Here is a 13,924-nt window from a genome sequence, read left to right as displayed (position 1 = left end):
CCCCTATTTTCACGAATAATGTCTTAGGGGAGACACCTGTAAGCATCTTTAGTACCGATATTGATACCTTTGCTGTTTTAAGAAGCTCTGCTGCCATCTTGACCAGCAGCTTCACGTCTTCCCATAGGGATATCATGGGCACCTTGTCCTTAAGCCATTCCACCATTTGCACCCCCTCACAGACAAAAATGAGCCCATCACGATCTAGATAGACCCTCCTGAAGTTGGGTCCTGCACCAGCGTCCCCCACCAACCAATCTTTTCAAAGATGGCCATCTGTACAAGTTCCTCCTGCTGTGAGGTAATGGCTACCAGTGGATAGCTTTCCTGGATAACTGCCATCTTAAAAACCGAGACTGCAGTACTATAGGTCTGTTTCCCTATTTCTTGCCTCGGTTTTTTCTGGGCTCACTTATCCTCTGGCTGCGTGTCTTCGACGTGGGGGTCTGCATATCCCCTTCAACCTGAGACAGTTTTTTCTTGGGGGTCTTAGGTTCAAGCCCTTTTAATTTCCTCCACTTGTCTTTAGGAAACCATTCTTTCCCTTCCCTGAGTAGCTTCCTTCTCTGGGCCACAGTCAAGGCTTCAATCTTGATCTGGTCCAGCTTCTCTGTTACAGTTCCCACTTCTGGCTCAAGTCTAGACCCTGATTCAGTAATGGGAATGACTTCCACTGCTCCTGACCCCAACGTTTCGGTGTCGGAGATCTCAGTTTGCCACTTAGTTTGTTTTAATTTATTTTCTTTAGTCGTGTCAATCGTAGTCCCACGAGATCTGGGGATCTACCTGGTCCACGTGGAAAGTAAGGAACGATCGGTCGCGAAATGGAAAATACCATGAAAATCTGATGAAGCTTTGCACAGATGCGTTGGGCACTTTCTCTAGTACGCCTATCGATCGCATCATGTCGCTCTTTTCAGTTCTGAGCTCACAGTGAGAATGTAAAGATGGCTAGAAATTAGCGTCTCCTGCCAAATATGAGAGCCTGGATAAAGGTTTCTCCTGAAGCTATGCAATCCACATAACATAACTGTCATGCGGTTCGTTTTACACGACAATTATCTGCTGCACTCTGCAGGGGCAATGAAGATGTTCCTGCAGCGTTTTCGATAGGAAGTGTTTGATCACCCACAATACAGCCTATAATTGGCTACCCCTGAGGTTCATCTCTGCTCAAATGAACCGCTGGCTATGAGGACAATATTTTGACACAGACAACGAGCTGCAATCCAGAGTAGAAAATTGTCAAAAAACATTGGCGGCTGTCTTCTATAACGAGGGAATTGAAAAGTTGGTACAACGCTGCAACAGATGTCTAAGTCTGGGCTGCGACTGTGTAGAGAAGAAGCTGGAAAGTGTAGCTAACAGTTGCAAATTAAACAGTTTTGATTTTCATTGTGGTTTGCATTTAGTGACATATCGTTCCTTAATTTCCGAATAGCCCTCGTAAGTTTGGAAACGAGGCGGCTGCAAGGTGTTTCATATGACGCCCTTTCTGTTATAATGTTGCTCCCACAGCTGTTTGGCTTGCATCTACTGTAAGTGCCAAGGATGCATTCAATCTTGGGTTCCCAGCATCTTGTCTGTGCTAGACATCTCTTGAGGTTCTAGAAAGCTACTTTGGTGCCCATAGTCAACGGCACCTTACGATTCCCTGTAGTGTTCTTGCTAGTGAATAATGTTGTGAGCAGTTTCTGGATGGAGGCTAAGTGAGGCAGGTGTCATCAATATTAGTTCAGCATGTCTAAGAGTCAGCAGAGACCATTGAAAACTTTGGGAAGAGGCATCTGTCATACTGCTTTGACATGCTCTGGCAATACTGACAATCCTGCTGGGGAGACCAAATACCCCATGAATTTAACCTTGCATTTTCCCAATACGCACCTTGCTACATTAATAATTATTCCACATTCTTGTAGGTGGCTGAAAAGCTGTCACAGGTGTATTGTATGTTGTTCTACTGTATCTGAAAATACGAGGATTTCATCCATGTAGCAAATAACAGAATATATTCTCTGACAGCTTCGTCCATGAACCACTGCCAGGTTTGTGTGGCCTTCCTGAGACCAAATGTCATCAAATGGTACTCACACAAGCCGAATGGTGTTGTTACTACTGCTTTCTTGATTTCAGCTGGCGCCATGGGAATTTGTGAATGTGTCTTGGTGCTGTCTATTGCACTGAATATTTTTACATTACTAATAGTGCTGTTAAAATCCCTTATATTGAGTACAGAACAGCATACTGGAATTGTGCATCTGTTAAGAACTGTAGTTTTAGTTCATGAAGATTTTTCTCTGCATCTGTTTTTCTTTGGTTTGCTGCTAGCAGCGTCTACATGCTGATGGGGTCCAAACGATTAATAGTTGCGATATTTCACCTTTGGGCATCAACAATGCACACCGCTACCTGCAACGATTACACGACAATGTCTACGAAGATTACGAAAAGGTCCAACGACAACTGGCATTTAACTCAAGAAGTATTACAAAACATAAGCGCAGTGTGGAGCGGGGGTCGGGGGAAAGGCGGGCATGGATTACGTTTATAGACACTATCAGCACAGTTAAGGGATAAAAGTGCACTTTAGAGACCAGTAGGAGAAAATGGCGAGCAGATAACAATGACCCCAAAACTTCTAAATCACGTTTGGGGAAAATGTTTTGCACCTATGACATGAAAACATGCGGGAGCCCTTGCAATAACATAATTAAAAATTATGGATTCATGAACAACGTATAAGCTTAATAAGGCGAAAAGGGTTTCTTGAACATTACTCACGAGAACTTTTCTTTGTAATTTAATGCACTCTGCGTATTTCTTGGGTGAAATGTGGTCACATCGTTTTCAAATGGGGTGCTCTTCATTGCGCAGTTGTTTTAGTGTTATTCTTGTCATATCTCTGAGAAGTTTAAATATCATGTACATGAGAAACTTACGACAAGGGCACACTGTTTCGGTTTGTGTAGTGATATGCGCTACAGGTGTAGACCTCCGAAAATACACATTCTTACATCCTATGTTGCAACATAATTCGGAACAAGTGTCTAATTCCCTCACTCTCATGTGAAATATGTTTCGGAACCTGTGTTTGACTGTGCGCGGGACTCGTTCTTTTGCGGTCAGTAGATTTAGTTTTTGGTTCTTTTTTCTGTTTTGGAACATGAACCTGCTGATTCAAAACGTGATACGATACATCAAGATTAATTTCTGAATTCTTCATTTCTAGCTATTTAGCCGTGTTCAAAATGGAAACAACCCCGGTAAAAGTACAGACTTGGAAAACAGATTAAAAGAGATTTTACGACAGCAGTTTCCAAAGGCGAAAAGTATTGATGTAGTTGATATTTCGGGTATGGTAACTACCAGCTTCCACAGCCTTCACTATTAAGTATTAATGTACTTGTGGAGTAAATATTGGTACTTTTGTCTAAGCATGTGCACATTTTTTATACAAACCTCAATATTGCTGCAGTACCACGCGTTTATTTATCTCTAGAAATCAAGCCTGATTCAACAGTTTTACAATTAATGTTACATTTAGATCTGACAGTGTTTAGTTAGAATAATCTGTAAAATATTTCTGTTACGTAAGGACCCGACATGGTTTCCATTATTGATGTGACTCAGTCCCTGTAGAAGAAGATTTCTGCATCATATATTTAAAGTCAAATCCGCGTCGAACATCATATGTTTGAAGATGTCTCTCACTGTGTAGGCTACGTAGTATGTATCTTTTGCATATGTATAAAAAAAAAAAAAAAAAAAAAAAAAAAAAAAAAAAAAAAAAAAAAACAGTAACTTGTGTGTCATTGTTCTTGAAAGACTGCACAATGGTAATTTTTAACTAACACCAAAATCCACTAAACATTTGTTCAGTACATTCATTTGCACACATGTTACGTAGAGCACACACATTCTGGCAGCACTGATGCTGATGATTCTGTCACCATACTGTGGGGATTCTGCATACTATCCCACAAATGACTGTTACAAAAGTCGAAGATACCACTGTGGCCTCACCTGTGAATAGAACAGATGACACAAATCCCAGAATCTTGGTTGCCCAATGAAGAAACCAGCGACAAAACTGCTCCTGATGTGGAAAGTCTGTTGCTAACAAGTCCTGCACACGAAAGTGATAAGGGTAGTAACAATTGCCATGGAGAATATTCCCCGCAGTCGTCTGGCTTACCCTGTACTGGCAGGCGAACAGTCTGTTACTGACATGGCAGTCACTTTCCACAATGTTAATCACATTTTCCTCCAAGATTCGTGTCCGAACATTTCGGGTATGTCCTTCATGATTTCCTGCTTTCTGAAACGACCCTGTCTCAGACAAATGGCAAAACACTATTGCAAACATTAATGCTGTGGTCATTGACGCCAGGGATAGGCCTCCTGATACAACCTTGCTGCTCATTGCCATTTGCTTTTCTGTAAGTAAACATCATGTCGGCAAGCACTCGATTAGAATACGAAACCATTGTGTACAATTCTGTATCAAATCCACTACAAGGTGAGTCAGCAAGAGTAGTGAATCGGACACAACATTACCAATTACTATGGCAGGAGAGGGTGCTAGGGCATGACATATGAAGAACAGTACTACCCTCTAGGAGGAAATCACTCATACTGTAACTGTGGCTGCATGGTGCAGCATATATTAGACTGCAGTCTCTATAGCAAAGTATGACTGAATGAATGGTCCCTACCACAGAAACCATGCATTTCCAGACACAAGTTCATTAGACGTTTTTTATTCTCTAAACTCTCATTAATCAATTCTGAAAGTTTTTACACGTTGGTAAAAATTTGCCCTGTATGTAGTCTGTTGTTAATTTATTATACATTCTCATATGAAATATGGGTCATTTGTCACATACTTGAGGAACGCTTGAGCAGAGCAAATTACTTCACTTTTCATCATTCTCAAAACACTAGTTTTAAATTTATTTACTGCTGCTATGTAGGCATTTTCAGATAATTTGTTGAAGCAGACAAGACCAAGATATTTGTAATTCTTATGGGTCTTTGACAGTCTAGTATATGGCATATTAATAATATGTTCCCTTCTTGTGTTATAGCCATGAATTGTCCCCCTTAGGTCAAACTTACTTAGATTCTCTTCATCATAGACAAGGCAGTTGTAGACATATAGGCTAGACACTGTCATTATCCACATCTATACTCTGCAAACCACTGTGAAGTGCAGCCTGTACATACAATCAGAATTTCTTTGGGTTGTGTGAAAGATCATTTGACAATATTCTGCACACTTGACATCCAAAATTGTTTCATTCAGCATCTCTATCTATAGCCCAATGGTTTTACATCTATTATGCAGCAGTCTCTGTTTCTTTTAAAAGTTTCTTTACAGTGACTGTATACCATGAAGGTTCCCTCCTGTTATGAACACTCTGTTGGGTACATATCTATAAGATATATGGTAAACTATTCCTTTACACTTGAGCCATAGTTCCTCTGCATGCTCCTGTCCTGTGCTGAAAGTTTGTTTCCTCCTTGATATATGACACTGCTGATTTTGTATCTAGTTTATTACACATGTGTATATTTCTGCTTGTTTAAGTTACCCTTTGAACTTTGGTAATGAGTTACTGACACCAGTTTGAATGTGAACATCCTCAAAGAGGTCAGGTCTATTTGTGCCATTAGATCCAATATATTTCCATCATGAGTGGGGTTCCTATCTCTGTTCTAGGTAGTTGTTGTTTCAGTTGCCTGAGACTGCAATCGCACGTGTCTCTCTCTCTCTCTCTCTCTCTCTCTCTCTCTCTGTCTGTCTGTCTGTCTGTCTGTGTGTGTGTGTGTGTGTGTGTGTGTGTGTGTGAGAGAGAGAGAGAGAGAGAGAGAGAGAGAGAGAGAGAGAGAGAGATAGCGTGTGAGTGTCTATTGCTGAAGAAGGCCTTAATGGCTGAAAGCTTTAATTGTGAGTCTTTTTGTTGTGCCTATCTGTGACTCAGCATCTCCACTATATGGTGAGTAGCAACTTTTCTTCTCATATATAGTTACATTCCATCCTGGATTTTCCATTGTTTGTTCCAGGTAGTTTTTAGAGGAGGCATTTAGTAATGTTTCACAGTATGTCTCATTACACTCACTATTAACAAAATTGTAATTTCTCATTTCTTGTTGGATGATAAGTCTCCACTGATCATTACAGTATAATTGGAAACTTGCATACATATGAACTGAGATTTTCTCTAAAGGTTTTGGCTACAACAGGTGAGTCTAGTGCACAATAGAAGGATCCAATTATCATTTTATTCCCATCCCTGATACTTAAGTCTTGTACAAACGATCTCAGGTGTGGTTCAGTTTGTCTCTCAGTGGATTTGAGTGTTTTTGTCCACTGCAGCAAATACACCACCTACATTTCCCATTTGTGTAGCCATTCAAAATACATGTAAATTTTCCCCATAAATCTCACTGATATCAATTTCAAGTTTCAGCAAGCTTTCTGTACCTAGTATTATGTGAGCTTCACTGCTTTTCAGGAGCACTTTAGACTGTGGCACTTTATTGTGACTGCTTTGGCAGTTAACCATTAGGATTTTAATACTCTCACCTCCGGTAGCCATTTCTGCCGATCATACACTTTTAGGGTTCCTGCAGGTATCGTTACCTGGATTGGATGGAGAGTCACGTAATCTAACAAACCCTTGTGTGCATCCCACACTTAGTAAGGCTCAGATGTGTAGTGCACACCTGACTCATTTAGGGGAACCCCACAGTTCTGACACCTATGGCACAAGTCCAGGAAGTCACAGCCTGGCTTGTTACAGAACCTTTGAAGCTTCTGGTTCAGTCCTTCCACTCAACTCAGAACCAAGGGGCCACGATCAGTTCTGGAGACAAGGCTGCAAACTGTGAGCTTCGTTGAAACTCAATGCGCATGGCTGGTCTTCTCAGTCTGATCTGCCAGTCACTGGAATGACCTTAGAGCCCAGACAACAGGTATCATCTGTTCCAACGTGTGCCACAATTTGAAATTGGGTGCACCATGTTCCCTCAGTGGCTGCTGGCATAGCCTCTTTAGCATGTTACATTAGACCCCCAGGCATACACACTGAGTGGATCTAGTGTCCATTCCTATCCCTTGCTGCCATTTCCCTAAGGGGTACCATCATTTGCCTAACATTTTGCATTTGCCTCCTCGTATTTTTTTGTTAAAATAATGTTGACATGATTTACATGGGCTAACTCCTGCTATGTACCTTACAGTTATGCCATTTCAACACAGAATATCCCCATAATAGTATCCCATAACTCTGGTGGGAATGGAAGAATGCAAGATATGCATATAATAGTTCTTTACTGACACTGCCTCTCAGTTTGTGCAGCAGATAGATGATACATGCTAGTCTGCCACATAATTTTCCTGTGTGGGTACTCAGCTGAGCTTCTGGTCCACATGAAATCGTTATAATTTGACTGTTTTGTTGTTATGACGGAGAGCATTCAGACTGAATAAAATGTTTTCGGTTTTAATGTCATTCTTCTGCAGTATGTTTGCCTCACACCAAGTAGTGCATCTCTGGATTGCTACTGCCATGCTGTGTTTTGGACTTTCAAAGTTGGTATCACACAGGATGAGTTTTTTGTCATCTGCATGTAGCAGAGCAGATCCCCCAGGTATAGCCTTTACAATTGGAAGACATTCTGACTTTTGATTATTTGGTTTAACTAACCATTTTCTATTGTCTAAGCAAGACTGCATTAAGTATAGAGCATTCCCTCTCAGTCCATAGTGGTAGAGTTTTTTATGAGAATATTGTGGGAGACCATGTCGAAAGGTTTTCTGAGGTGCAACAGTGTTGCACTGATAATATACTATGCTCAAAACAATTGTATATTTTTGCTACTATGCTCTATAGTGCTTTGACTGTAGAAAGCCTGGACCTGAAATCATACTATGAGGTGCTAAGTACATCGTTAGAGTCAAACATTGACTCGTCTGTTTATGCATGAAATATTTTATTACTTTTTATATTATGGGTCTAAGTGATATACGTTTAGCAAAAAACAAACAATGGAAAATCCAGGATGGAATGTAACAATACCAGAGAAGGAAAGTTGCTACTCACCATATAGCGGAGATGCTGTGTTGCAATAGGCACAACAAAAATATTCACACAATTATAGCTTTTGGCCATTAAGGCCTTTGTCAGCAGTACACACACACACACACCACACACGCACTCACACAAACGTAACTTGCACACACGTCTGCAGTCTCAGAGAGCTGAAACCACCAGTGTGGTTAATATATTAAATATATTAAATTTCTTAGAAAGTTTAGGCCTATTTGCGGGGATGCTATATCTCCTTTCTTACGTGTCTGTTTAACTACTGATATTTTTGAACATTCAAGATAAATACCTTCATTTACAATTTTTGTCCTAGAGCAAGCTTGATCCTCCATTTGCAGAGCCCTTCCAACACATACTTCAAGCTAACATCTCTTTCTACCTTGGACTCCCAGTCTACACAGGCCTTCCATCCTGTCTAGTCTCATTCCCATACCCCTAAAGTGGTTTTCTGTTTTGAAGCTGAACTACAATCTCCAACACTTTGTTCATGCGTGCATCTGGTGCTCGTTGCTTATTTTACATGGTACGTAATGGTCTTTCTTCATCGTACTATGAAGACAGTTAATCATAACTCCTAATATATCAGACAGAATATTTGGAAGATCAAGATGTGCCAGGATCCTGCAGGTGCACATTCATGTTCAGTTTCCCTACTCCATGTGAAAATGTATGACACACTGTATGTGTTACATGGCTAGATTCAGAAGACTGAAAATTCATGTTAACAGCATATATTTATTGTAAATAGGCCTCACTGCTTTCACTATGCAAATAATATGATATAAACAGCAACTACATAGTACAACTGAGGAAACAATAGCTCATTCGTCAAAGAAGCAGCTGTTTTGCTGTAGCCAGAGTTTCCACAAAGTAGCGTGTAGCAGTTTAGTGTGCAGAATTCATTTCTAACACATGGTTCTCAGTATTAATGTGTGCCTTGGCTCATTCCACATCAGTGCTTTTTTATGATCGGATCTACAGTACGAGTTGGCATAAGATGATCCCTGACAGCTAGCAGTGCTGTTACCAGCTTTTAGCTCTGTACTGCCAAACAAGAACAATTATTTTCTGTCTGGCGATGTCAGAACTATAGTTTTGCCATACAGAAATTTACAAAACTGCATTACATGATTGGTTGAGGTTGGCACATGAAGCTGCCATGCCCAGCCCAGTGCAATCTGAGACGTCTTCTTATGCAGACACTTGACTGTACAGAATATAATGAATGAATGAAATTGTATTCTTGTGTAGATGTTCAGTTCATGAAACAGGTAACCAAAGATCAGAGAAGGTTAATACAATGATCAGATAGTTGGTTTATGGTACAAAGTAAATTTTTAATGAGTGAGAACCCTAAGAAAAAAAAGAAATAAAAAAAATAGCAATGTATAGCTTTTGTGTTATCTATGTTTTAGGTGGTTGTGGAGCAATGTTTGAAATTTCTGTGGAGGCTCCAGAGTTTAAAGGTCTTAATACAGTCAAACAGCATCGCTTAGTAAACAATGTAAGTTTACAATTACATAGACTCTCTACATGATAGCATCTGAATACAGGATTGGTATTAATGTACTTTTATGTTTTCTAGGCCCTCAAGGAACAAATTAAGGAAATGCATGGATTGAGAATTCATACATCAGTCCCATCTTAGTGAGTGCAAAGCAAATATATGAGAAATGTGACTGCAATATTTTGACTGCAGAGGATGTTTTATCTGTGATTTTTTTGTTGTTGACAGGTTGTGTGATTGGATGTTTTATCCTAACATTGTTATGTAAATAAACTTATTGTCACACTTTTTAGTTATTTGTCTTATATTATTGTGTTCTGTTAGATTAGAAATTCATCATCTGAATCATGTCTGGTCTTATTACTAGTTGAAATGCAATGCTGAATCCATCTGTGATTAATACATATTACAGACTTTTCTTCTTGCAGAGTTTCATTGCTAAAAACAAAATAATTCCTTTTAAAGGTTAAACCCTGGTTGCCTCATTGCTGAAAAGTTTGTCAAAAATTAAAATTTGTGGACATGTCAGAGTTGGCCAGTTGGCCTTAGAGGCTATTTTGAAGTAATTCTTTCCTTGTCATCCTGTTTGGTAAAGTGCCCCCTGACCTGGGGTTCATGGTGACTTTAGTGTAACTCTCCCCATTTCCTAAACATAGACAGTCCTTTCCCTTCATCCTTCCCCATCAACCTTTCAGCCAGGAGGAGGAGCTACTGGCTCCAAAAGCTTGCACATTTCCATAACATTTATATTTGTTTTCTCCTACTGCCACATATATATAATATAACTGGAGAGATAAAACAAAAGTACTCGCCAAACGGTTGCAGAGAAATATAATTATATTCAATTATATAATTGGATATGTAAAAATACTTACGCACCAAGTAGTAACAGGAGAAATACAGAGTGATAATAATTGAAGTTAAACTTTCAAACTGCTGTAGAAATAACACCACTGGTCAGAATGACGTCAAATTGTAGCAGAATATTATTGGAGAAGGGAGGAAACATATGACAGAAGAAAAATAAATAGTTACAAACTGTAGCAATAGATAGTGCTGCAAGCATCATGATTTAATAGTGGTCAACTACAAATGACAAATGAACCATAAAACAATGTCTAAGGTGTATGTTTGACATTAAACAAACCATACTATTCAGTGTGCATGGGTGTACAGGTGTGGTACTGTTAGTTACATGAGCCCATCTACCACAGCAAGGTCATATCACATTGGATCGGAAAAGTTGATTTTTAATTGTCCTAAGGCCAAAAACTGCGTATAAAGCATCACTCGCATCAGTTTTTAACTGTCCTGAGGCAAAAAAACTGCATAAAAAGCATCAATCAAAATCAAATCTTGTTATTAATTTCCATGTGACTGGCACAACACATGTTCAATATGCTGTCCACCATTTTTTGCAACAAGTTGAAATTGAGAAACAGCATGTTCCACAACTGATCGATGTGTTTCCAGGGTCACATTCAGAATGAGTTCGGCAATGCTTGCCTTCAGTGTAGCTAAGTTTGCAATCAGAACACTGAACACATCTTTCAGATAGCCCCACAGCCAGAAGTCAGACAGATTAAGATCAGGTGATCAGGATGGCCAGGCTGTGGGGAACTGGCAGGTGATAATTCTAGCATTTCCAAAATGGCGCTTCAGCAGCTGCTTAAGTGGATTTGCAATGTGCAGTGGTGAGCCATCTTGCATAAAAATGATCCCATCCACGCTGTTGGAGAGCTGGAATGACGTGGTTGTGAAAAACACACTCGTAGCACTAACCAGTGACGGTACAGGTAACAGGACTGGAAGCACCTGTCTCTTTGTAAAAATATGGCCCTATGATAAATGATCCTGTAAACCCGCACCACACAGTGACCTTTTCAGGATGAAGTGGTACTGGGTGATTTGCGTGTGAATTTTTCATAGCCCATATTTGACAGATCTGCATATTGAAATATCCTGTCAGATGGAAGTGGGCTTCATCTGTCCACAAAATCTTCCATGGCCAATCATTGTCCACTTTCATGCAAGCAAGAAATTCTGAAGCAAAGGTGCTGGCAGGTCAACAGGAAGCAACTGGTGTACATGGGTAATTATGAATGGATAGCAAAGAAGGATGTTTTGTAGGATTTTACACACCGTTCTCACAGGTAGGTCCAATGTTCGGGCAATTTCCCATTCACTACACATTTGCACGCCACCACTTGTCTCCTCCTGCATTGCTGTGACCACTGCTTCCACTGATGTCGAATCAATTTGTTTCCTCCCTCTATCAGGTTGCACACCAAAGGAACCTGTCTTTTCGAATTTCCGAATCATTTTCTTCAGACTCATGGCAGTCATCAGACCAACACCTTTTTTCAAACCTTTCAGTGTCCAGAACTTCTGCAGAGCGATGTGTGCACAGTCATCATTCTTGTATTACACATTTACAAGCAGAGCGCAATCCTGCATTGAGACAGTCATGGCGAATGTCACACACATGGAAGGAGGAAAAACCATGTACTCGGCATGTTTATACCTACTTCAATGGGTCGTGCGCATGACAGGTGTTTTTGTTTACGTATTCTGACACATACAGCGCCATCTATTGATCAATTTTCACCCTATTTTTTATCTTCTTCCATACGTTTTCCCCCTTCTCCGATAATATTCCGTTGCAATTTGACATCATTCTGACCAGTTGTGATATTTCAACAGCATTCTGAAAGATTAACTTTAATTATAATCACCCTGTATAATTGGATAGAAGGGGAAAAAATCTGCTTACCAAGAGACGGCAGGAGAAAACACACAGTGAGGTGAAGGAAATGTGCAAGTATTGGAGCCGTTGGTACTTTTTTCTGGCAGAAGGGTTGTAGTGGAAGGAAGAGGGATGAAACAAAAGGACTTGTGAGGAAATGAGAGTTACAGGAAGTCATCCCAACCCCTAAGTCAGGGGAGACTTACCAGACAGAATGAGAAGGAAAGACTTCCTAAAATCATGCTGTGAAATGAGGTTTATTCTGTCTGACGGAATGGCACCACATCCCCTACCCCAGTCTCTGCAGTATCCTTGTCAGACCCTGTGCTCCTTGTGCATCCATTTCCCTACCCTATGGCTCCTACCCCTGTGACCATTCCCCACTTAAAGACTTGCTCTATGTATCATAGTACAATCACTGGCATAACATATACTACCAGAGGCAGAGCCACCTGTGAAATGGCAAATGTCTTCTACCAGCCTTTTGCATTGGTATGACTACCACCTAGTTATCAGTGAGGATGAGTGGGTGTAGACAGAGGTTGTTTACTGGCTACACCCAATATCTTGTCACAGAGTATTCTCTAAAATGTGACAGTCATAACCTCTGTGCCCATTTCACCACACGTGCCATGTGGATTCTCCTCTCGGACACCGATTTCTCAGTACTATGCAAGTGGAAACTGTCGTTCTCACCACCGATCAGGCCTTAATTCATTTTAATTTCTTTCTTCTCAAACTTTACTTTTAATAACTATCCCCTTCTTTGGTTCCTTTTAGTTTTTTATAATTTTTTTTTTAATATTCTGATCTATTTATTTTTCCCCACCCTCAACCTCACACACCTGTCACATACGGGGTGTTCAAGAAGTCTCTCCGCAGTGCTGTATGATTGTTAGCCGCACGTGCTGTATGATTGTTCGCCTGCCTGGGTTACTTCCCTTCAAGTGGACTCTCCCCACATTCCACTATTTCATTTATCTCAGTAAAAATGAATATTCAGTAAGTTAATAACTTGTATTTCACTGAGTTTAATTTTTATATATTCACTGCAGCATACGGCATGTGCGGCTGACAATCATACGGCACTGCGGAGAGACTTTTTGAGCACCCTGTATAATGCAATTAGCTTACATGACGTTATGTCATTAATCTCTCTCTCTTTCTTATTATTTTTCACCTTTAAGCTCTCTGGTTTTCAAATCTCATCTGGTGCAGTCCCTAACATCAGTGTTTCCTTCTCATCCCATCCAGTCAGTCTCCCTTGACTTGGGGGTTCTGGATGACTTTTCCATAACTCCCCATTTCCACAACCACACCAGTCCTTTTCCTTCATCCCCCATTCCTAACCCTTCAACCTTTCTGCCAGAAGAAGGAGCTACTGGCTCCAAAAACTTGCACATTGGTATTTTCGTGCTGCCATTTGGTGAATAGATTTTGTTTATCTATCCAGTTATATTTACAAAAATTGATTATTTTTTTCAGTTATATGATGCAATTGTGCTATTTAGTCAAGTCAGCTACAGAACTGATGACTGGATAATGACGAGAGGTCTG

At 40.2% G+C, this 13,924-nt stretch overlaps 1 protein-coding gene across 1 annotated transcript; it reads left to right on the top strand.

The window, feature by feature from the left end:
- The first annotated feature begins 2,904 nt into the window (after positions 1-2,904).
- LOC124789585 (bolA-like protein 3) lies at positions 2,905-9,917 on the top strand. Its single transcript, XM_047256993.1, has 4 exons — positions 2,905-3,121; positions 3,230-3,353; positions 9,530-9,618; positions 9,700-9,917. Exons 1-4 carry the CDS (start codon positions 3,074-3,076, stop codon positions 9,760-9,762), a joined length of 324 nt encoding a protein of 107 aa, XP_047112949.1. The 5' UTR covers positions 2,905-3,073; the 3' UTR covers positions 9,763-9,917.
- The last annotated feature ends 4,007 nt before the right edge of the window (positions 9,918-13,924 follow it).

The sequence above is a fragment of the Schistocerca piceifrons genome, chromosome 3 (assembly GCF_021461385.2).
Source record: "Schistocerca piceifrons isolate TAMUIC-IGC-003096 chromosome 3, iqSchPice1.1, whole genome shotgun sequence".
NCBI lineage: Eukaryota > Metazoa > Arthropoda > Insecta > Orthoptera > Acrididae > Schistocerca > Schistocerca piceifrons.
The sequence above is the reverse complement of the archived record's forward strand: the minus strand, read 5'-3'. Positions and strand labels throughout refer to the sequence as shown.